This window comes from Myotis nattereri, assembly GCF_964212035.1.
Source record: "Myotis nattereri genome assembly, chromosome: 3".
NCBI classification, from domain to species: Eukaryota; Metazoa; Chordata; class Mammalia; order Chiroptera; family Vespertilionidae; genus Myotis; species Myotis nattereri.
Window position 1 is genome coordinate 130,938,526 of NC_138077.1, and position 23,006 is coordinate 130,961,531.

General features: G+C 43.8%; 1 protein-coding gene across 2 annotated transcripts in view; it reads left to right on the plus strand.

Moving 5' to 3' along the window:
• The window catches only part of GCNT2 (glucosaminyl (N-acetyl) transferase 2 (I blood group)), a gene marked incomplete at its 5' end in the record, with an annotated part of 83,353 nt that overhangs the window by 32,934 nt on the left and 27,413 nt on the right, over positions 1-23,006 (plus strand). The window contains one exon of one of the 2 annotated variants that reach the window (XM_081085603.1): positions 4,955-6,195. The exons of the other annotated variant lie outside the window; for it this stretch is intronic. Within the exon in view, the coding sequence (XP_080941729.1) occupies positions 5,277-6,195 (919 nt within the window). Of the gene's footprint in view, positions 1-4,954; positions 6,196-23,006 lie in introns of those variants that run through there. 2 annotated transcript variants of the gene reach the window in all.

A 23,006-nucleotide genomic window follows, 5' to 3' on the forward strand; every position in this document is an offset into this window, starting at 1 on the left:
CACCCGCTGCAAAGCTCGGAGAGAAAGCTGCACTCACTCTGACCGAAGCCAGACAGTCGCGCTTCTCCCGTTTGAGTCTGGGTCCCTAAAGACTCGCCCGGATCTGGAGCTCAGAGTCTGCGACTCCCTCCCGATTGAAAACGCCCACCGCGCCCTCCGCCGCCAGCCCGCTCCGCGCGCGCACTCCGCACCTCAGGATTTGACTTCAGCACTGCGCCTCCTCTGAGTGTCCATATGCGTTTCTCTTTCCTCCTAGTTGTAGGACTTCCATTCAGCCAGCGTTCCAGTGGTTTTGGGTGATGTCCCTTCCGTTTTTTGGTTTCACTTTTGAAGTAGTTGTTCAAAGCAGCAAACTCCGGCGTTAACCTATGCCGCCATCTTGGTTCTCCCGAAAAGCTTCAAATAGGTTTTTAATATTTTGCTCTCTCTCTTCTTCTGGCACCCCTATAATTTGGATGTTGGTACGCTTGAAGCTGTCCCAGAGGCTCCTTACACTGTCTTCATATTTTTGGATTCTTTTTTCATTTTGCTTTTCTGGTTGGGTGTTTTTTGCTTCTTCGTATTTCAAATCTTTGACTTGATTCTTGCGCTCCTCTGGTCTGCTGTTGGAACTCTGCATAATATCCAGCCTTCTCCACATGCACCTCCGCACCTTAGTATTTTACTTCAGCACTGCGCCTCCTCTGAGTCTCGGTATGCTTTTCTCTTTCCTTCTAGTTGTAGAATTTTCACTCAGCCAGCCTTCCTGTGGTTCTGGATGATGCCCATTCCGTCTTTTAGTTGTATTTTTGAAGTGGTTGTTCAAGGCTGCAAACTCCGGTGTTTACCTATGCCGCCATCTTGGTTTCTCAACTCAAGGCTGCCTTTTTGCATCAAGTCCGGCTATGGGCTTATTTTTAGAGTTCCCTTCTGCCAGCAGCCCTGCAGGACCCCTTCCACACTCGCGGATCATGCTGGCCCCAATGGCCGCGGACTTTGTGGGGCGCAGACTTCCCCCTCGCGCGTTCTCTCTCCAACCTGAACTGCAAACCGCACCTTTATCTAGGCAAAATCTGACCTTTCTGTGAGGAGGAGTAGGGCTTGTCTGAGTCCATATATTCGTGCTGCTTGAGATCCAGTATTCCTGGGGTAAAAGCTGATCCCTGGATGCTGTGGTTGCAGGGTGTCTGGATGTATACGCTTCCGGTATCAGCCCCTCAAGATGGCGTGGACTCCACGGCTGAGCCGGCTGCTCCGGGAGAGATTTCAGCAGCAGTGGAGGCTGCCCAGATAGGGGAGCCCCATCCGGCAGTCTCCAACAGTCCCCTTTTCTCCTGGAGTCCTCTGCCTTTCCTGGCTGCAAACCGTCTCCCAGCTGAATCTCCTCTGCCAATTCAGGCTGGATGTTACTCGTTTTAGCTGCTCACCCTATCTGCTCAGGGACAAGGCATGGGACACGTCCATCTATACCGCCGCCATTTTAGATCCCATTTTGTTAATATCTTGATGTCATTTAAAGAATTTGGGAATTTTTAAAAATAAAATTCAGATTTCTCACTTCTCTTAAAATATCCAAAGAGCTGGCAGCATTGGCCCCATGGTGCAGCATGGATTAATCGCTAGCGTTGAGAGGGAGCTGCGTGCTTTAGGTGGGCACAGCTCTTCACCAGGGCCCCCACCCTCTCTTTGCCAGGGTCCCAACCTCTCTCTAGGTCCATGACACCATGGCCAAGCATTAGCTCCCACTTGTGAACTCACTAGCTCTGTTTTTCCTTCCCTCCAATCATCCTCACTTACTTTGTATCTTACCTGTTTGTACACATCTGAGTGTGTGCATCCAGCCTACAGCGTGTGATCATTGTTTTGGTTGCTGGGAGATCTTATTTACTTGTTGTGTCTCGCTTGTGGCAGTGTTTGAGGTTGCCAGAGAGATGCAACAGAGCCTCAGACGGGGAACAGAATGGTGTGAAGTCGATGGAGATGAGAGGACCCATCAGAAGCATTGCTTTGATTCCGTGGCCGGTTATTATGCCAAGAGAAGCAATCTGAGGTAGAGAACTATAAGGACTTGGGAACAAGTCAGGCCTGGCTTCCAACCCTGCCCCCCAACAACCAACAATCAATTTGCCTGTGATAGCCCAGCTGAGGTGTGTGCAAAGCTCACAGGAGATTAATGAGAGCTAAGTGACAAAAGGGAACAAAGATCCCACTGGATTCTCAGAAAGTCCCCAGGCAGCCCAGCCTTTGTTTGAGCTGAGCTGACTGTGCATTGTTAGTTGCTGTTCTTGTCCTTGTTCCTGAGGATAAGGTTATCCTGAGGTTGAGAGAGGCAGGGAGTGTTACACAATGTCAACCTGACAGCACTTTTCAATATGTTAAGCAACTAAAGTGAAAAGAGCAGAAATAATGTCCTGGTTGGAAGTTAATATTTGAGCCCACCAATTATTTGCTGGAAGACAATGCCTGCTCAGTTACCACAGATAACAGGTAAAACAAACCTCCTACCAGGCCAGCTGCTAAAAAGGCATCACGCTCTAACCTCGGGCTGTGTAGCTAAACCACTGTAAATAAGACAGAACAAACAATAAGCTTTTTAAAAAATTACTGCTGTTTTGAATATAAGTCATGTTACACTCCCACCTGCAATGTGCTGTGACTCATGGATTGAGTTTGCTTTGCATTGGCATTCTCGAGAGCTCCCTACTGTAAGACCAAGGCTCAAGACAAAGAGAGGGGGGGGAAACAACAACCTTCATTGAAAGCCCTTTGCTTTACTCCCCACCCCAACCCCACCCTTGCTCTCCACAAGTCCTGCCAAGGAAGTATTCTGCAGAAAAGGGTGCGGCTCTAATAAGAATGAAGGAAATGAAAGCATCAAAATGGATTATTCAGTTCTGCCCTTTATCTAGTCACATTCCTACTAATTCCCTCCCTACCCTCTGGGTGGGGGTGGGGATAGTGGTGAGGGAGGAAAAGAGTGCAATTTAACCTTCATTCTTTTTGAGTGGGAGTACCCATTTCAACCCATTTGAAAGCCTTAAGAAGGTGTTTTTCTGTTCCATTAGTAAGAACAGAAATCAGAATATCTGTTCATTAACAGGGCAAGAAATGGCTATTTTTCAAAAGAAAAATGACAACAGCAAAAATTGTTAATGCTTATTGAATAGAATATATGTGAATATATACATAAACCCTGAATAAGAGTTATCTCATTTAATGTTCTCAACCATGTGAAATAGCAATCACTGCTATTTTCCATCTGAAGAACCTGATGCTTAGAGAGGCTATGTAACTTTATCCTGGTTGCACAGCTGGTCTGTGACCAGCTGGGTTTTGAAGCCAATTAGACTGGCTCCAGCATCTGGACTAGGGAACTGCAGAATTAAGGCGATGGCTTCTATCCAGCTGAATGACTTAGAAAAAATATCCATAATAATAAAAGCATAATATGCTAATTAGACCAGATGTCCTTCCGGACATCTTTCCAGACGGCTTTCTGGACAAAGCCAGGGCTGTGAGGGAAGCCTGGGTCCCAGGTGCCTGCCATCAGCCAGAGGGAAGCCAGTGCCAGCAGCTGAGAGAAGAAAGGCCTACTCTTGCACGAATTTCGTGCATTGGGCCTCTAGTATATAGTATCGGCCTTACTTTCCTCATCTGTAAAATAAAGGGTTGTGTTAGGTGATTTTTAAGATCCCTGCCAACTCTTTGGGTCTATGTCTAATCAAAATCCATCGTATCTATGCTACTGTGGCCGTTCATTCATCCAGGAAATGATAGGAAGTTAGAGAGTGGTGTGGGATAGAAAGGGGCAGGGAGATTGTTGCATTGTACACCAGGTGTTTTCCTAACTGGGGCAGCTGCTTCAATTGCCAGGGCCAGACAGGTGGGCTAGCTGGGTGACTGGGGGAATGAGATGGGAGCACACCCACTGTTTCTTTAGTTGGGCTGGTTACCTGGCCCGGGAGCATTCTTACCACCTGCACCAATCTGCAGCCCTCCCTCCACACCTGCTGAGAGCTCCAGGCACCAGCACGTGAGCTTGGAGAACCCCTCTGTAATGTGACCAGACCTGCTGGGCTTCTCTTCCTGGCTCCCCTGAATCTCACTAACCAATTCTTCCAGGAATTTTCCTTCCATCCAGAAGCCTTTGTTCTTTCTTAAGGGTCAGGAAATGGGAGAGGGCATTGGGTGGGGAGTAGAATCCTCCGAGTTCTCTGAAATGCCCTCAGATCTCAAGATGTCAGGCTTATAAAGAGCCCCAGTGAGCAGTCACTCATGTTGTAGATAATACCGCGTCAACAGCACCAGCTATCTGAAGCTCTTTGTGAAATGGGAACCAACTTTTGCTCTCTGGGAACAATGGCTCTCACCTTCCTCTCTGGCAGGCAAACGAAGGTGTGCTTTTTTCATTGATGTCATCCGCACTCACCCTTTAAGGTTTCCAGTGGCTCCTAGGTTCCTTCTGCGCTCACCCCATGCCCGCCGCAGTGCGCAGTGTAATCCTCACTTCCCTCTTCTGATAGCCTGCACACACATATGCTGTGTAACACCATCAGAAACCATCTGATTCAATCCAGCCAACAGCCACCTCTCCACCAGACTTTCTTGCTGCTGACAATAGACATGTTGCAAGTGCCTTTTTCCTTATCTGTGTCTGTGTGTGCTCAGAGGTAGCGATAACACTGAAATGAAAAGAGGTGGCCGAGAAACGGGAAGAGAGAGACGCCGGAGCTGGAGTCCTCCTCCACGCTATGGTTTCCAACGACTGCTAGCCGGCTTGCAGGCTGACCCGAAAGAGGAGAACCACTGACGCTGAAACGCAAGGGGAAAGTGTGAGAAGAGAAGGGAGATGAGGTCAGAATAGAGTGAAGCGAAAGGGGGTGGGGTGAAGGCAGAGAAGCCCAGCCCCGGTGCAGAGGGCCCGTCATTCCTTTCCACCGCGTAACTTGCCGAGATCCGCCACTTGGGATTTCGTATGCAAACGAGGAGGGCTTCCCGCAGGCGGGGCCGGGCCGGGCGCCCACTCTGCTCCGCGCTCTGCGTGCGAGCGGCGGGCCGGCTCCAGCGCCCAGGACCGCAGCCCCGGAGCCCCGGAGCCCCGGAGCCCCGGAGCCCAGGAGGACGGCGCGACACTGACGCGGGGAGTAAATGAGGAATAAAGGAAGCCCGTCTGAGAAGCTGGCGAAATTCAAGACTGGCAAAGGAAGCCCATTCAGCCTCTTCACGCTTGTGTATTCAGGGACTGGCCGTTTCTCAGTCCCTGGAGGGAGATTCCCTGCTCCGAGGAAGTGAAAATAATGAACTTTTGGAGGTACTGCCTTTTTGCTTTCACCGCGCTGAGTGTGGTTCTGTTTGTGATACGTTACAACAGCCGATTAAGCCTGCCCCGGAGGAGGCTGAATGGATCCAGCGAAAGGGACGCCGTAGTCAGTGCCTGTGAGGACGCCCTGGAAGAGAAGTCCGCTGTTCTCTGGGAGAGGACGTTGCCATCGCCTTTGGGAAGTGTCCCCTGCGAGGACTACCTGATCCAGAGCCACTACATCACAAGCCCCCTGTCGGAGGAAGAAGTGGCGTTCCCTTTGGCCTATGTCATGGTCATCCATAAAGACTTTGGTACTTTTGAAAGGCTCTTCAGGGCTGTCTACATGCCCCAAAATATCTACTGTGTCCATGTGGATGAGAAGGCCACAGAGGAGTTTAAGGCATCTGTGTGGCAGTTACTGAGCTGCTTCCAAAATGCCTTCATTGCTTCAAAGACCGAGTCTGTAGTCTACGCGGGAATGTCCAGGCTCCAGGCGGACCTGAACTGCCTGCGAGACCTGGTGGCCTCCGAGGTCCCGTGGAAGTACGCCATCAACACCTGCGGGCAAGACTTCCCCCTGAAAACCAACAAGGAGATCATTCAGCATTTGAAAGCCTTCAAAGGGAAAAACATTACCCCGGGGGTGCTGCCTCCGGCCCATGCAATTGGACGGACTAAGTACGTCCACCAAGAGCACAGAGGCAAAGACCGCTCTTTTGTGAGGAGCACGAATATTTTGAAAACCTCACCTCCACATCAGCTGACCATTTACTTTGGCACTGCCTACGTGGCCCTTACCAGGGAGTTTGTCAACTTCATCTTCCATGACAAAAGGGCCATCGATCTACTGCACTGGTCAAAGGATACGTATAGCCCTGATGAACATTTCTGGGTGACGCTTAATAGGATTCCAAGTAGGTACCGATTTCCATTACCATTTGTTCTTATTCATAGATGGAGTTTGCTGCCATTCAACTCCTCTAGAGAACTGACTCATTTGAAATTACTTGAAAAAAAAAAAGATCAAATGCTTAGAAAGCTATTGTCTAGTTGGTTTTTAGTGACATTTTAGTGCCAGCTGTGTTGTCTTACAACCACGTGCAATATGGTGATCTAAGACATGCTGAGCTACAGGAGCTCTGGCAAACCACCTTTGATGGTGTATCCCCACAGTTGCCAACGTTCAGCTCAGTCTTTTGAATGGATGCTTTTCGTAGTCCTCCATAAGCACAGCTCTAGCATCATGAGATTGGTATTTTCCAAAAGCATTCTAGAACTTAGGAGTTGAAATAGGATGTTATACAGTATTACATTGATGCTCAAAGTCATTGCTCGAAGTTCATGAGGTTGTTTTCAGAATCTTTGAATTCTCTTTGGATAGTTCACAAATTATCACTCCAGCTGAAATGTCTCTAGTCGAAGACCTGGACAAATACCCTGGTCTCGACTGATTTGGTTTAATAAATCTAGTCTGGTATTATATTGCCTAGAACAGTGGTTGGCAAACTGCAGCTCTCGAGCCACATGTGGCTCTTTGGCCCCTTGAGTGTGGCTCTTCCACAAAATACAGACTTCTGCGCATGGGCCACGAAGTTTCAATCGCACTGTACATGCGCGCCCGCATGTGGTATTTTGTGGAAGAGCCACACTCAAGGGGCCAAAGAGCCACATGTGGCTCGCGAGCCGCAGTTTGCCGACCACTGGCCTAGAAGAATGGTTAACCAGGAGATGAAACATGTAAGAGAGATTCTAGCTGGAGTTAATCAAAGGTAAATTCCTAATTTTTAAGTCACAGATTTTTGTTATAAATTCCAGTTTGCAGCCTCTTGTGTTTATATGCTGTGAAGTCTTTTCTGTTGTGTTTGATCATTCGGAAAGGGGTCCAATGTATGCTAGGCAACTGGAGGCAAAAAAACAAACAAACAAACAAACAAAAACGCCACCAGCATCAAACTCATTCTTTGATTAAGGACTGGGTTTCTTTTCACAATCCTGTTTCCCATATGTGTTCTGGGATTACCTGTGTGACCTGCATTCCTTTTCCCAGTGATGTCCCAACACAGTAGTTTCCACTATTGTGCCAGCGTGGCTGTGGTGCCAGCCAGCCCTGTGTGAGGGTGGCCCTATGCTTGTCATGCTTGGAATAACTTCCTGATCTTGCATGTGGTATTGTTATTGTTGGGGCATTGAGTGCTGTTTGAAACTATGCTCACATCTGAAAGTACACTCACAGCAGTCATTTCCCAGTAACTCGACATTCCTAAAAGCTAAGCAAGAGTGGTTGGGCATAGAAATCTGCTCAGAGAAAGAAGCAGAAAAAGGTCCAGCAAGATGTCTGGGGACACAGATGTTGGGGTCCAGCCCCAGCAGGTCCAGGGGTTCCCATAGGTGTGGACGGAGTCGGCGATGAATGAATGACGGGGGCGGGGGGGGGGGCGGGGGGCAGCGTTCAGTTGATCAGCATGGTTGGGTTCTCTATTGTTCTATTACATCTATATTTATACTATTTGATCCCATAATCATGCCTCTATAATTACATAATGGTATGTTCTGGGAAACCTTCTACAGTTCCTAGTTTCATTTCTATAATCCTGTCTCTATCTAGTTCTGTTGATTTTAATCTTGTCTAGGATAATCTCTGTGTTCCATTATAAGGGCTATTCCAAGGTCACTATTCTATTGCTCTACTGATAAGCTATAAGGAAGTGACTGAGGAGTTTATCCTACCCAGTAAAGGTTATGTCCTCCCAGCCTCGCTGCTTGCCTTCCCTGGGACTGCCCTGTGTCACTGGGTCTCCAGGGGTATAGGCTTTGGTGCTTTCCCTGGTGGGCAGACCCCTGGGGATGTGGGCCCAACAAGTCCCAAATTTATTGCCAACAGTCTTAGTCCAAGTTCTTCATAAGTAGTACATGGTATTTCTGTAACATTAGGGGGATTTACTGATTTATTCTCTTCCTTAGTCCTGTTAACCCCTAACCTGGGGAAACAACCTGTCTCAGGAAGGTGGTCCTGGTTAAAACACATAGCGCTAAGAGGGGGGGCAAACATATGCCATATACGCCAGGTCCCTTGAAACATACGCTGTGCAGATGTTTCCTCCCTGCAGCGACTGCGTCAAGCAGCAAGGGTGGACCGGCTTCCAGCAAATGGGGCTGGACCCCAGCACACAGACATATGCTATCCTCTGGGCAGTTTATTTTCAGAGATACTAAGTTGTCAAATCAGGAAGACTGGGGAGGGGTGGACCAACATTTACCACAGTGCAGTGAGTGTTCATCCTTATTGTTTATTAGTTCTAACACATGAAACTATTACATATGTGGCATCTAATACTGTTTTCATTGACACAGTTTGTGCCAGATATGTGATGTTCTACATCATTTCTTTTAATTACAAGAAAAAATCATTGTTATGCTCATATACGGATGAAGAAAAAGAGACGCAGAGAGCCTGAGCACTGTGCTCATCTATCTTCACACAGCTTGTTGAAGGCACAGTGGGGATCTGGTCCTGGATTTGTGTGGCCGGAGGTTTAAACTGTTCCTCTTGCAGCAGGAGAAGAAGGAATGATTGCTTATTCTTTCCTATATATCTAAAGCAAAGTCCCTGCAGAATCACAGAGAGGAGAGAGGAGAAGGGTGGGGAGAAATGAGGAGGGCAGCGGAAGGAAGCTCCACCTCACCACTTAAGCTGGAAATAAGGTTAGCAGGGTGTGTGTGTGTGTGTGTGTGTGTGTGTGTGTGTGTGTGTTGAAAGACAGTATGCTGAGGCTTACTGGGCCACTGTGCTAGCTTGAGTCACGGGAGGGCTGTTCTTTCTGGAATTGGTTACCACACCCTACCCTGGCTTCTGTGCCAGCTTCCTGAGTCCCATCTGGAACAGGCTGTGAAGAGCATTGACCATTTGTCTTCACACAGTATAGGAAAGAAGTCTTCAAAAAAGAATAGAATATTTTGACATTTACATTGTCAGCATTCAACAAGTGCTTATTTAGCCTTTCGTGGTGCCAAGCATTGTGTATTGAGGATGCCTCTGTAAGCAGACAGACATGACTCATGGAATTTTAGTTTCAGGATTTGAATGGTTGAGCATGAAATTTAGTGCCTGTTTAGTACAATGGGTTCAAATCAGTATGATTTTAGTATATTGGACTAATTTTTCTCCACTTTAACCCCTCAAAAAAATATCCCCCCCCCCCGAATATCTGTCCCTATATATGTTTTTTTAAAATTATTGATTGATTTGAGAGAGAGAGAGAAACATCAATTTGTTGTTCCACTTACTTATGCATTCATTGGTTGACTCTTGTATGTGCCCTGGCTGGGGGTTGAACCTGAAACCTTGTCCTAGCGGGACAGTGCTTTAACCATCTGAGCTATCTGGCCAGGGCTATCTGCCCCTATTTTTAAAACAATTTTAAAAGTTAGCTTTAAAAAAACAAACACACCAGAAAATATGTTCACAAAGATCAAAATTTTTAAATTTTGCACTCCACTGGTGACTAATATTATAGCTTTCTTCCAGAGAAGTTTTATTAAGTTTATAGATAATAAAACTAATTAAATATGTGTGGAAAATAGTACACACACTTTTTAAAAGTTCACCACAGAAATACACAGAAAAAGAAAATGGTCCTTATCTTACTAGTATTTTTTTTTTTGTCCTTATTTTAAACACTCTGTTGTCTGTGAGAACAAAATACCACAAGATGTGGTTTTATTTAAATAGGTCATAAGCAAACACTTGGGGAGCTGATTTTAAAAACTCAACTTTTGTCTTATTTTGAAGGATTTTCTATCAAAGTCCTAGGAATCTTGTGGGACAAAGGCACCAGGAACCTTTGCTTCCCAGAGTCCAACAATGGTGAGCTCTCAGACCAGCTAGTGCAGCAGTTCTCAACCTGTGGGTCGAGACCCTTTCGGGAGTCGAACGACCCTTTCACAGGGGTCGCCTAAGACCATCATGAAAACACATATATAATTGCATATTGTTTTTTGTGATTAATCACTATGCTTTAATTATGTTCAGTTTGTAACAATGAAATTGGGGGTCATCACAACAGGAGGAACTGTATGTATTAAAGGGTCGCGGCATGAGGAAGGCTGAGACCACTGGGCTAGTAGAACACCCGTTGTTCCCTTGCTTAAAGTTTACAGTGGCTCCTCATTATCTTGAGTCAAGTTGAGCTCTTCATATGGCATGACCTCTGCCACCGGGCTCCCTCCCACTTCTCCACCCATCTCTCTACCCTCATTTCCTTTTACTTGGTGCCTTATACTTTATGTTCCAACTCCTTGGTTCTACATACTTTTGCAATTTTCACCTGATTTTTTTGGGTGGCCCTTTATGATGTCCTCTTCGGGATACCCTTCCTACCATCTCTAACTCCCATCCATACTTTATAGCCAACCCTAATGTCACCTCCTCTGGAAGCCATCTCTGATCAACCACCTCATAGATGGTTGGAATTCCAACTCCGGGTTCTTTTATACCCAGTGCCACTGCTACCAGCATTGAATTATAATAAACTGATAAGTGAATAATCTTCTCCGCCCACCTCTTTAGTTTTTGGGTTTCTTAAGGGTAAGAAATGTGACATCGCACCCTGGCTGGTTTGGCTCAGTGGATAGAGCATTGGCCTGTGGACTGAAGGGTTCCATTCTGGTCAAGGGCACGTGCCGGGGTTGCGGGCTCGATCCCCAGTAGGAGGTGTGCAGGAGGCAGCCGATCAATGATTCTCTCTCATCATTGATGTGTCTATCTCTCTCTCTCCCTCTCTCTTCCTCTCTGAAGTCAATAAAACATATTTTAAAAATAAAATAGGAGTAAAAAAAATAAAAAGCGACATCCCTGTCACCCTGCCACAGTACCACCTGTCACTGTGCCTGATTTGAGGGCAGCAGAGTGCCAGATGGTGGTGGGTTGGTCGGGGAGTGGCTGGATAGCTATGAGAAGATCGGAGAGAGGGATAAAAGTGTCCTGTACCTGGGTGGGTGCAATTTCTTATAGAAAGGATTAGAGAAACAGTGAATAAGATACTGCTTGAAGGTATAATTCCATTATAGCTAGGCCAACAAATAATATCGGCAAAAGGAAAGATATATATATATAAAAAAACAACTTGTAGAATTAGTTAGCTCTAGAGTTCTCGTTGGAATGTTAATAGGGCTGTCTTTCCTTAGAAAATCTGGTTCCCAGCTAGCCAACCTGGGCCATCATACAGGCAAATCTGATGCCAAGAGAAAGCACTGGTATTCTGTGTGGATGCCCCCAGTCTTCGCCTTACTTGTACCTGGTTTGAGTTTCTCTCACAACTTGGCATCCTTCCAGCCCTACTGTTAGGCCCATTCCTGGCCTTCTCCCGTCTATGCAGTGGGCTTCTGCTGCCTGAATTGGATCTAGACTGCTCCTCAGCTACTAGCTTACAAAGAAACATGAGTATACGGAAATGAAAGGTTAGGATAATATAGCAATAATAGAAAGAAACTCGAAACTCTTCAGGCGTAGCTCTCAGCAAACATAAACATTGAGCTTAAATAGGTATGTGTTCTCTTCAGAAAGGTTACTAGGGCTTTAAATCTGGGTGTAGCTGGGTCAGTCCCAGTTTTGTGGGGTTTTTTTTTAATCCTCACCCAAGTATATGTTTTTATTGATTTTAGAAGGAGATGAAGGGAGAGAGAGAGAGAGAGAGAGAGAGAGAGAGAGAGAGAGAAACACTGATTCAAGAAAGAAATATTGCCTCCTGTTCACCCTCCATCTGGGCTTCAAACCTGCAACATGGGTGTATGCCCTGACCGGGAATCGAACTCAGGACCTTTCGGTGTACAGGATGACACTCCAACCAACTGAGTCACACCAGCCAGGGCCTCAGTGTTTTTTAAAGTACAGTCATTAACTACTGGGATATGTTTCTGAAAAATGTGTCATTAGGTGATTTCCTAGTTGTGTGAGTACCATAGAGTGGACTTACACAAACCTAGATGGTATGGCCCACTACACACCGTGGCTCTGGGGTATAGCGGCCACTCCTAGGTTACAAGCCTGTACAACATGTTAATGTACGGAATACCACAGGCAATTGTAACACAATGGTAAGTATTTTGTATTTAAATGTAGCCGAACAGAAAAGATACAGTAAGAATATGGTATGAAAGGTAAATAGTGGTTCACCTGTATAGGGCACTTGCCATGAATGGCGCTGGCAGGACCGGAAGTTGCTCTGGGTGAGTGAGTGAGTGAGTGGTGAGTGAATGGGAAGGCCTAGGACGTCACTGTGCACTGCTGCAGACTTCATAAACACTGCACTTAGGCGCCACTAAGTTTATAAAAAATATTTTTATTTCTTCAATAATAAATTAGCCGTAGTTTACTGTAACTTTTTTATTTTATAAACTTTAAAATTTTTATTTTTTACTCTTTTGTAATAACATTTATTTAAAATACAAACATATTGTATAGATGTATAAAATATTTTCTTTCTATATATCCTTATCCTATAAGCTCCTTCCTATTTTTAAATTTAAATTTTTTTTTAAATTTTTAAAGCTTTTTTGTTAAAAATTTTGACACAAACACACACAGGAGCCCAGGCCCACACAGGGCCAGGATCATCAGCATCCCTGTCTCCACCTCCACCTCCTGTCCCAGTGGGAGGTGTTCAGGGCGGTAACACACAGGGAGCTGTCATCTGTGATAGCGGTGCCTCCCTCCGGAACTCCTCCTGAGGGAGCTGCCTGAGGCTCTTCTTGAGGAGGTGTCACTCCTTAAGAAATTGTCCATGGTGGTTCGCTTGGTCTATTTCTTTTTGTCATCATAGATTTGCTTGTAAGAAGATAATGCACCATGAACATTCCTCTCTATTAAGGAAAACCCTTCGGTGTTGGTCTGTGTTTTCAAACTTTCTACAGCGCTTCCTGAGGTCTGCAAAAGCTTCTGCTAAATCTGTCTCTGTGAATTTTCTTGGAGGTTCTTTTTCTTCTGCAGTTTCCTTTGTTAGTGCCTCCTGTTCCAGTTCCAACAACTTCCTCATTAGTTGGTTCCTCAGGAACCATCCAGGAGCTCCTCAGTAACATCCCCATCCACACCAGCTTACCGCGGTTGGCCCTCTCAGCCACAGCCTTCCTGACGTTTGCAGCCTTCGCAGGAGGACGCAGAATGATGTCACTGAGCGTTGCTGACTGAGACATCGTTTTGGGGCACATGACTGCATGCATTGTGTTCTCTGTACACCGGCCCACACTTAGAATTCAGTTTGTAAAACCACAAAGGATGCATTTAATCATACCGATTATACTTAGAATGATAAACATCGGGGGATTGTAGAATCAGGTCGTAATGAATGTCATTAGAACACTCAGGTCTCTAATAAAGCTATTTTGTGTGTGTGTGTGTGGCCATATGACAATCCACACTGATACTTATTTTGTCAGCAAGGAAATAAATTCTGGTTGAAATAAAAATTATAGAGGGTTCTATCTATTTAACAGAGTCTTTAAAACAACATCATTTTCGTGTAGCCAGATAATATTAAATACACGTAGTAAATTTGGACATGATTTTCAAAATATGGTTTCAGTGATTTGGGTCTGTGTGACTTGTTTTTCCTTGTTGGTAAAGGGCTCTAGGCTCTCCTAGGGCGAGTCATTTGAGAAAGATCTATAATGTACAATTTGTCCTGGCTCTTGAGTACCTAGATTGATAAGTCGGCATCATAAAATGCTGAACTCTTTCTTGGGAGAGAATCCTTAAACAAATTGCGGGGTATTAACATAATTAAACTACTAAGCATTTGAGGGATCATCTGTGAAGCCTCCAGCCATTGGCTGTGCTGTAATATTTGGATCATCTTCACTGGGGAATCTGTGCCCAAACATTTTTTGCGCTGCCACCCCTCTCCCCCTCCCCGCCGCCAGCTCTGTTAAAGGAAATAAGCAGGAAACTCTGCTCTTAACTAGCTTTTAATTACTAATTTCTAGAACAACATTATGCAAGATTTTAAAAAATAGGCTAAGGTGCATTAAGAACACATACCATTATGACTGGTAAACATCCACTAAGCTGAATTTAGGTAAATTTAATTCTAACGGAAGGGATTGATGTAGCTACCACTTACTTCAGAACCGGCAAGACCATTTCTGTAAATTTCATTCAACCTCCCATCGTTCTCTACCAATTGCATAAGACAAATCTTTTCTAGAAGTAGCGGTTGTTGTGTTGGTTTTTTTTTAACAAAAACATAAATTGCATTTCAATGACTTTTTTAAAAATTATTTTTTAAAATTGATTTTAGAGAGAGAAGAAGGGAGAGAGAAACATGGATTTGTTGTTCCACTTATGTATGCATTCGTTGGTTGACTCTTGTATGTGCCCTGACCGAGGATCAAGCCTGCAGCCTTGGCATATTGGGACGATGCTGTGTAACCAACTGAGTTATCCAGCCAGGGCTCAAGAACTCTTAAAACAACAATGAAAAATATGACAAGGTGTTAATTGTATATTGAAGCCCTAATAGATTTATAATCAATGTCTAAGTAATCTCTTTAACATAAATATCCCTGCTCTTGTTTTTCTGAACCACAGCAATAGCATCTCCATCCCTCCCACTTTGAGTTCACTTGCTACTAGGGAAAGGGACTAGACCAGCCGTGGGCAAACTACGGCCCGTGGGCCGGATTTGAAATGAATAAAACTAAAAAAAAAAAAAAAGACCGTACTCTTTTATGTAATGATGCTTACTTTGAATTTATATTCGTTCACACAAACACTCCATCCATGCTTTTGTTCCGGCCCTCCGGTCCAGTTTAAGAACCCATTTGGCCCTCGAGTCAAAAAGTTTGCCCACCCCTGGCCTAGACAAGCATGTTTTCTAAGTCCTGGCTCCCGTCTTTCTCTATGTGATATTGGCCTTAGTCTGTTGCACCTCAGTTTACCCATCTGTGATGATGGGAATAATAAATAGTACTTAGTTCCCAAAGAACTTATGGGTATTAAATATGATAATGTATATAGTGTGGTAGATCTCACAGACAGAGCACGCCTCAGACTCTGCCTTAGGGCCTATTAAAACACAGACTGCTGGGCCCCGCCCCCAGTATCTGATTCAGCAGGTCTGGAGCACGCCTAGAATCTGTATTTCTAACAAGTTCCCAGGCGACACTGATCATCTGTTTAGGAAGCACACTGAGAACTGCTAACATAGACCATCTTCTACTGAGCCTGACATGTTTATAGATTTGCAGCAAATGTTGGTTCTGTTCCTTTCCATTAAGGACTCTGCTTGATTGAGAAAAAAGGCAGTTGCCAGAAAAAATGAAAGTGAGTTTGTGTAAGGAAAAGCTTCCTGGTGTTGATGGCACAAAGTGGATATTATGAAAGTGGTACACAAATGACTGATGCTTCGAAGTACTCGTATTGCGGGAATATCGTGGGCTCTGGAATGAGAAAAACCTGATGATGAATTTTAGCTTTGCCCTCATTAGCTTTGTGACTTTGGGTACCCCTGCACCTCAGACTCCTCATCTTTAGAGTCACAGTAATGATGGCTACTTAGTAAGGTTGTTTTGAGAATTAAATGAAGAAAAAAAGGTTATAAAGTGAGAGGTTAAGTGTTTATCCAGTTATTATTATGAATATTATTAAGAAAACCTAAATGTAACCTAGTATTCCTAAGTTAGTAAGATCCTCAGGTGTTAAATCAAATTATTTTAAATCTCTTTTCACTACAAAAGGATGTCTACATTATGGCTTCCCATCCAAAACTAGATGTAGATATACCCAAGCAGGAGTAGGAGGAAATATAAGAAAATTGAAGAAGTTTAACATGTTGGGATGGATACTTACTCTTCATCATTTTGATTTCCCTTCATGTTATTGGTGTAATATTTGAAATTACTAAAAAACCTCACTTAATCATTATAAGAATACTGTGGAGTATGTATTCTATTAGAAGAGTGTTTCCTTAACAATGCAAAGAACATCAATAGTGTTTTGAGATCACATCACATGAAAGAAACAGGAATTGAGATTGTTTTTATTTTCTTAAACCTTACCATGTAATAGAAAGGACTTAAGATGTCTGTTCAGAACATAAAGGTTTTTGCTGGCCCAGCCACATCCTTCCCAATTCAGGTGTTCAACTTCCTCAGTGTTAGAACAAATGTTGTGTCTCCTAGCTACTGACACAGAGATCATTTTAAAACCTGTATTATGAAATTTACAAAATACAACAGCACTGAGAATAGTACAGTAATCTCTTGTGTTCATCAGCCAGTTTCAACAACCAGCAACATTGCAAGAAAACTTAAAATTTATAGTAAACCATTGAGTTGGCTTTAATTTTCAGAAATGAGTAGCTTCCTCTTTTCAGAGGAAATGCAAATGCCCACTAGTCCAGACTAAGACTTTCTGCATAGCCTGTAATAATAACTTCCTGGCAGGTGAAGGTCTCTCTACCCCACGGAAACTTCTAGGATGATGAGTTTACCCCACTTAATCTTCTGGGATGGTTTTCTTTTCCCTTTTTTCTTTTCTAATGGACAAAGCTGAATCTACAAGCACATGCTCTTTAGGCATGAGAAGCAAAAGTCAGAACTCTGCCTGCTAGGATTTCCATTCCTTTGGCCTTCCTCTTCCTGTATGGAGAATGGGAGGAGTATGTTACTAAATGCCTGGGCTGATCAGCAGCCCCGGAGCGATGGATGAATGGATTACTGTGTGACACAACGTTAGCTGTGAAAGCAAGGCTAAGGGGTAGCCTGGCCAAAGAGACCAGGCAGCCTTGATTGCCTGCCTTGCCTCATTAGCCTTTTATTGTAACAGCAGTTTGAGATAAAGTTTATCTTTTAGATACAAGCAGTAGGGTGAGTAATCGTGTTTATATTGTCCTCTAGGCAAGGACATCCAGGGATTAAGCATAAGGATTCCAGTAAACACCCGCGGGTCGGGGGTCTGCACATGCACAGGCTTGTTTGGAAAGGTCAAGGAATAATTAGGGGCGCCACCTTCGACACTCCCCTAAGTCTCTCCTAAGTCAGAATTTCGACAAACAGGCAGGCGGCCTTGCACACACTTCTCTTTTCTCAGAATGTCCTCTTTACAAACTTTCCAATCAAGTCTCACCACCAACTAAGAGCAGTGAATTAATTAATGAGATAAACTGTTTCATGTGCAGTATTTAGAGGTACCTTTTTAAATATCTTCTTGCTATTGAATATTCTGCTTCTTCTATTAAAAAAAAAGGACCAATTGGCAGTCTTACTATTTTATGAGTCCTCTCTGAGTTTGACTTTGTAATTGACATGAAAATATTTTGCCTTCAAAAAGGGGACATATGTAATACTTTCAACGATAAAGATTTTTAACCCCTAGAGTGCCGGGGAGCACGATCCTGCTCCTCCTGTCTTTCGCCAAAAGTGCCGGGAGCGCTATCGCGTTCCTCCTGCAGTTTCACTATTAGATGCTAGTAGTTCACTCCTTATGTGGGAAAAATAATTTAAAAACCTTAACTCAAAATGCCTTGGCAATTTTAGCATAGTTCCTAGGATATTGGTTGGCACTCAAAGGGTTAAAAAAGATATTTTTGCCTTCAGCCAAATCCTAATGTATTTTCCATTACCACATGTTCTCCTAGAGCCTTCTTTGTTGGGTTCAATTATCTCGTTAATTTTCCACTTATGTAATTTAATCCGAGATGCCCTGGGCATCAAGCTCTGGAGCTTTGTATAAGGTTTCTCTGATCTTTCAGGGCAGTATGGGAGAATCTGGATTCGGGCATCCCAGCCTTGTCACTGAACAGCTCATCTGACACTGGACAAATTACTTAACCAAGCAACCTCAGTTTATTTTGGTTTTAGGGTTAGGGTTAGGGTTAGGGTTAGGGGACACAAGAGAAAGTATGGAAGGCATTTGAGAATTTATGAAAAAGTAAGAATTGTATATTAGGCAATTTTTATTCATCTTCAACCCCCAAAACTATATATCCAGAGAAGAATATTTCTCACAGCTGTTACTATGACTTGCTCATATTTCTTTTCAAAGGTGTTTGTAGAAGGGCCAGAGGGGTCTCTGGATGGCTCTAAGGATGTGAGTTTCAGATGATCCCAAAAGGCTTTCAAGGATTGGAACAGTAGTTTATGAACTTTGACATTTTATTTATTTTTTTTAAATATATTTTATTGATTTCAGAGAGGAAGGGAGAGGGAGGGAGAGAGATAGAAATATCATTAATGAGAGAGAGCCATGGATCAGCTGCCTCCTGCATGCCCCCTAATGGGGATCAAGCCCTCGACCTGGGCATGTGCCCTTGACTGGAGTCAAACCCAGGACCCTTCAGTTCCCAGGCCGATGCTCTACCCACTGAGCCAAACCGGCTAGGGCGGACTTTGACATTATTAAACGCTTCATAATGCACAGCTAAGCACAGCAGAATATTAAGCAAACAGGCAGTAAGTGTTGCCAGCCCTGTGTGATTATTTTACTTTCCTTTTTATAAGTGCTGCAAACTCCAGCCACTGGGTTATGTAAAAAGGGCCACTGACCCAGATATGTACACTGCGAAATTATTTCCTAGGTCCTGGCCCCTGTTTTTAACTAGCTGTTTGACCTTGGGCAAGTCACTTAAACTTAACCTCTCTGGGTTTTAGTTCCTTCTGTAAAATGAGGAATTTTGGCAAGGTGATCTCAAAAGTATTATTTTGCTTTAACTCTGGAGCATGCAATGGAAGGAGCAAAAATTTTAGAGACAGACAGACTTAGGTTTCATCTACCTGCCGTGTGATCTTGAGCAATTACCTTCTCCTACATTGGGCTTTAGTTTACTCATCAATAAAGTGGAGACAATATCAACTTCATGAGATTGTAACAAGACCATGGAGGTATAGCTCACAGCCCAGCCATTGTTAATTCTATTGCCATCTCCATCCCGCCCCCTCTCCCTCTCTGTGGTGTATTGGTGCCATGACTTTCCTATTTATATTGCACCGTGACTAGTAGAATTAATGGAACAGTGGACTCTGGGCAATGACTTTCTCTCTTTGTCAAGGTTACTATGTCCATTCTGGATGCCAGCTGCCACTGCTGCCATGACTTAGAACTCAGGCCAGTCTCCATAGGCAGTGTGTGGAGGTGATTTTTGTGCTCAAAAAATTCTGATCAAATGAGTAAATTGGGTACTGAGTACTTATACACTCCTCCCACTTGTCTGCTTGTCTAATGTGGCACATTAGCTCTCATTTCTAGAGAGTATTTTCTGGGTGTGCCCATAAGTGTTGAGCTAGACTAAGGCTAATGTAGCATATCAACTGTGGGTGAGGGACAAGGGCCCCCTGGAGCCAGACCAGTTGGCTTCACATCTTCTCAGGTTCCAAGTGTATACTAGGGTATGATTTGAAGCAAATTACATATGCAATCTCTCTGAATTTCAGTTTCGGCATTTGTAAAATGGGGATGGTAATAGTACCTACAGTTGTAACCCAATTATGTGTATTAATATATATCAAGTGCCTAGGTTGGTGCATGGTGCTTAGTAAATACCAATAACTGTTAGTTGTTTTTATTCCTCCAGTTGCCTTCAACAGGGGCTGGAAAAATGCAAACTCCCAAGGTGCAGAGGCTTCTGAGATTATTACAAAGGCTCTGGAAGATTTTCTAAAACTCAGACAAAGTCAGCTTGAGTTCCTCCCTACTCCCAACTTACTACTAGGGCTTATCTTGCTGGGGGAAATGAGAGGAGCAGAGCCCTAAGCAGGTCACATTGGTTAGTGAGGTGGGTTGTTGCATGTGCATGAACCCATGTTCTAGTACTTAAGTAGCAGGAAACACAGATGGCCAACAACAATCTTATGTCAGTATTGATATCTTGACTCTTGAGAATACCTACAATTTCCAAATAATCTGAATCTCCTCTCTGACCCAGGTAAAAAGAAAAATTATAAAAAAGCAGTGATGTTTCTACTAGAATTAGGAGGTACCTGAACCAGGTTGGAACAGAGGGTCTCAGCAAGGGGTATCTTGCCCGTCTCTCAATCAGCATCCATCCATTGTGTCCCGATAGGGACATACGTAGTAGGGGGTGTCCAGATGAAAGAGACATGGCCTCCATTACCTTCAGAGTCCCCCACTGGTCCCCATGGAATGGAGAACTATTGTGAAATGAAGAGTGTGGGTCCCCCTCCCCCTGCTCAAATCATGGCGTCTTCTAGCTTATGATCTTGGGCGCTCCCTTCAACTCTTCAAACAGTTTCATCAGCCAAGGATTGATAGTCCCTTGGGGGGTAGGGGGGGAGGTAAGGAGACACGTGTTGTGAGAAATGAATGAACTAATCTATAATAATAAAAGTGTAATATGCTAATTAGACTGGATGTCCTTCCGGATGACCTTCCAGATGAAGCCGGGGCTGTGAGAGAAGCATGGGTCCTGGTTGCCTGCTGGCGGCCAGAGGGAAACCCGGGTCCCAGGTGCCAGAGGGAAGCCGGTGCCGGCAGCTGGGGGAAGGAAGGCCTACTCTTGTACGAATTTCGTGCATTGGGCCTCTAGTCACTCTATAACTGTAACTTGGAACTCTGGAACCATAACTTTGAAGCCTGTGGCACCACTTCAAACACACAGAAGGTGCCCACTAAATGTGGAATAATTTTTGGTGTGTGTGTGTTTTTTTAAGTGGAAGATACTGGAAGGATTAGAAACTTAAAATGGCTACTTCAAGAATAACAAAATGATTTTGTGATGTGAAATGGCAATTACATACTGGACTTGGAAGGGATATTGTCATCATTTAAGATTAGATGAACCAAGCCTTTGTAGGTGAAGAGATTTGTTCGGGTTGATGATTTAGCAGCTGAACTGGGTCACAAGATGGGACTTCTAAGTCATAACACAACAGTCTTATTTTAGTGCTTCTCACAATTTCTCTCTAAAATACCCTAGATATTGGAACCAAAGGGCGGTAACAGCATTTTGGTCTATAAATTGCCTAATACTGAAAAACGTTTTTAATAACAGGATTCCATAAAGAGTGTTCAGGATTCATTTTTAAAAGATAGTGAATTTTTTAGTATTTCTCAAATGAAAAATTTTATGTATAGGTCGAAGATAAAATAGAATTAAAATTTATGCATTTATTATGAAGGTGATCCATTCTGTTACATACTGTTCTTAAATGTGAAGCAGTGTCCCATTTTATTTTTAAATTTATTTGGAGTAAAATTTATTCTCTTTGGTGTTTTGACAATTGCAGAGTCATGCATGTACCACCACAACCAAGGACAACTCCCATCTCCTCCAAAAATTCTCTCGCGCTGCCCCAGACCAAACCCTTGGCACATCCTGACCTGTTCTCCATTCCTATGGTTTTGCATTTTCTAGAATATCACAACATGAGTTCATAGTATATACAGCCTTTGGGACTGGAAAAGCAGTTTTCTATTCTGCCTTTTTAAAAATGAATTCATGCCGAAACCGGTTTGGCTCAGTGGATAGAGCGTTGGCCTGCGGACTGAAAGGTCCCAGGTTCGATTCCGGTCAAGGGCATGTACCTGGGTTGCGGGCACATCCCCAGTGGGAGATGTGCAGGAGGCGGCTGATTGATGTTTCTCTCCCATCAATGTTTCTAACTCTCTATCTCTCTCCCTTCCTCTCTGTAAAAAATCAATAAAATATTTAAAAAAAAAAAAAAATGAATTCATGCCCTAACTGGTTTGGCTCAGTGGATAGGGCATCAACCTGTGGACTCACGGGTCCCAGGTTCGATTCCGGCCAAGGGCATGTACCTTGGTTGCGGGCACATCCCCAGTAGGGGGCGTGCAGGAGGCAGCTGATCGATGTTTCTCTCTCATGGATGTTTCTAACTCTCTATCCTTCTCCCTTCTCTCTGTAAAAAAATTAATAAAATATATTTTAAAAATGAATTCATTTGTGTTTTTCAAGGTTATATAATGGTTTCACACAGATGCTCTGGCAGCTTTCATATCCATTGAGTATTGGTTCCATTTGACTCACTTTTCTTTTCACATGTTATTTATTTCTTATTCTCCATAATTAATAAGTCAGTTGGAACAATTATCATTTAAAAGAAAAGGTAGGGTTGGCCTGGCCGGTGGCTCGATGGTTAAAACATTGGCCCACATACCTAAGGGTCTCGGTCTCAGGTTGGATCGAGGTCAGGGGTACATTCCTGCATTGCAGGTTCGATCCCCTGTCAGGGCTTGTGTGGGAGGCAACCAATCAATGTGTTTCTCTCACACTGATGTTTCTTTCTTTCTCTCCCTGCCTTCCTCCTTTCCTCCCTCCCTCCCACCCTTCCACTCTCTCTAAAAAATCAATGGAAAAAATATTCTCAGGTGAGGACTGACATAAATAAATTAATAAATAAATAAATATTTTTAAAAGGTAGGGTTATTTATTAGTAATACGCATCTGGGGTAATAAACTAAAAGTCAATATAGCATATAATTATATTATAATTAAGCTTAAATCTGGTGTGCGTTTGTTACCTTGAATGTGACAGTACCCATGATTCAGAATAAATAGTTGGAACATCATGAACTTAATTGGAAGAATAAGAATAATCAAAACTGTGTTCCGCTTTTAATCCAGAAACCCATGTGACCGATACAAAACTTCCCATAGTGAGCCCTTTCAGTCAGATCATATGAGAGTATCAAAATGAGCACACCACAACTCCCCAGTGTGACTTCTTACCAGAAGTCCTACAGAGAGGCTCTGTCTGG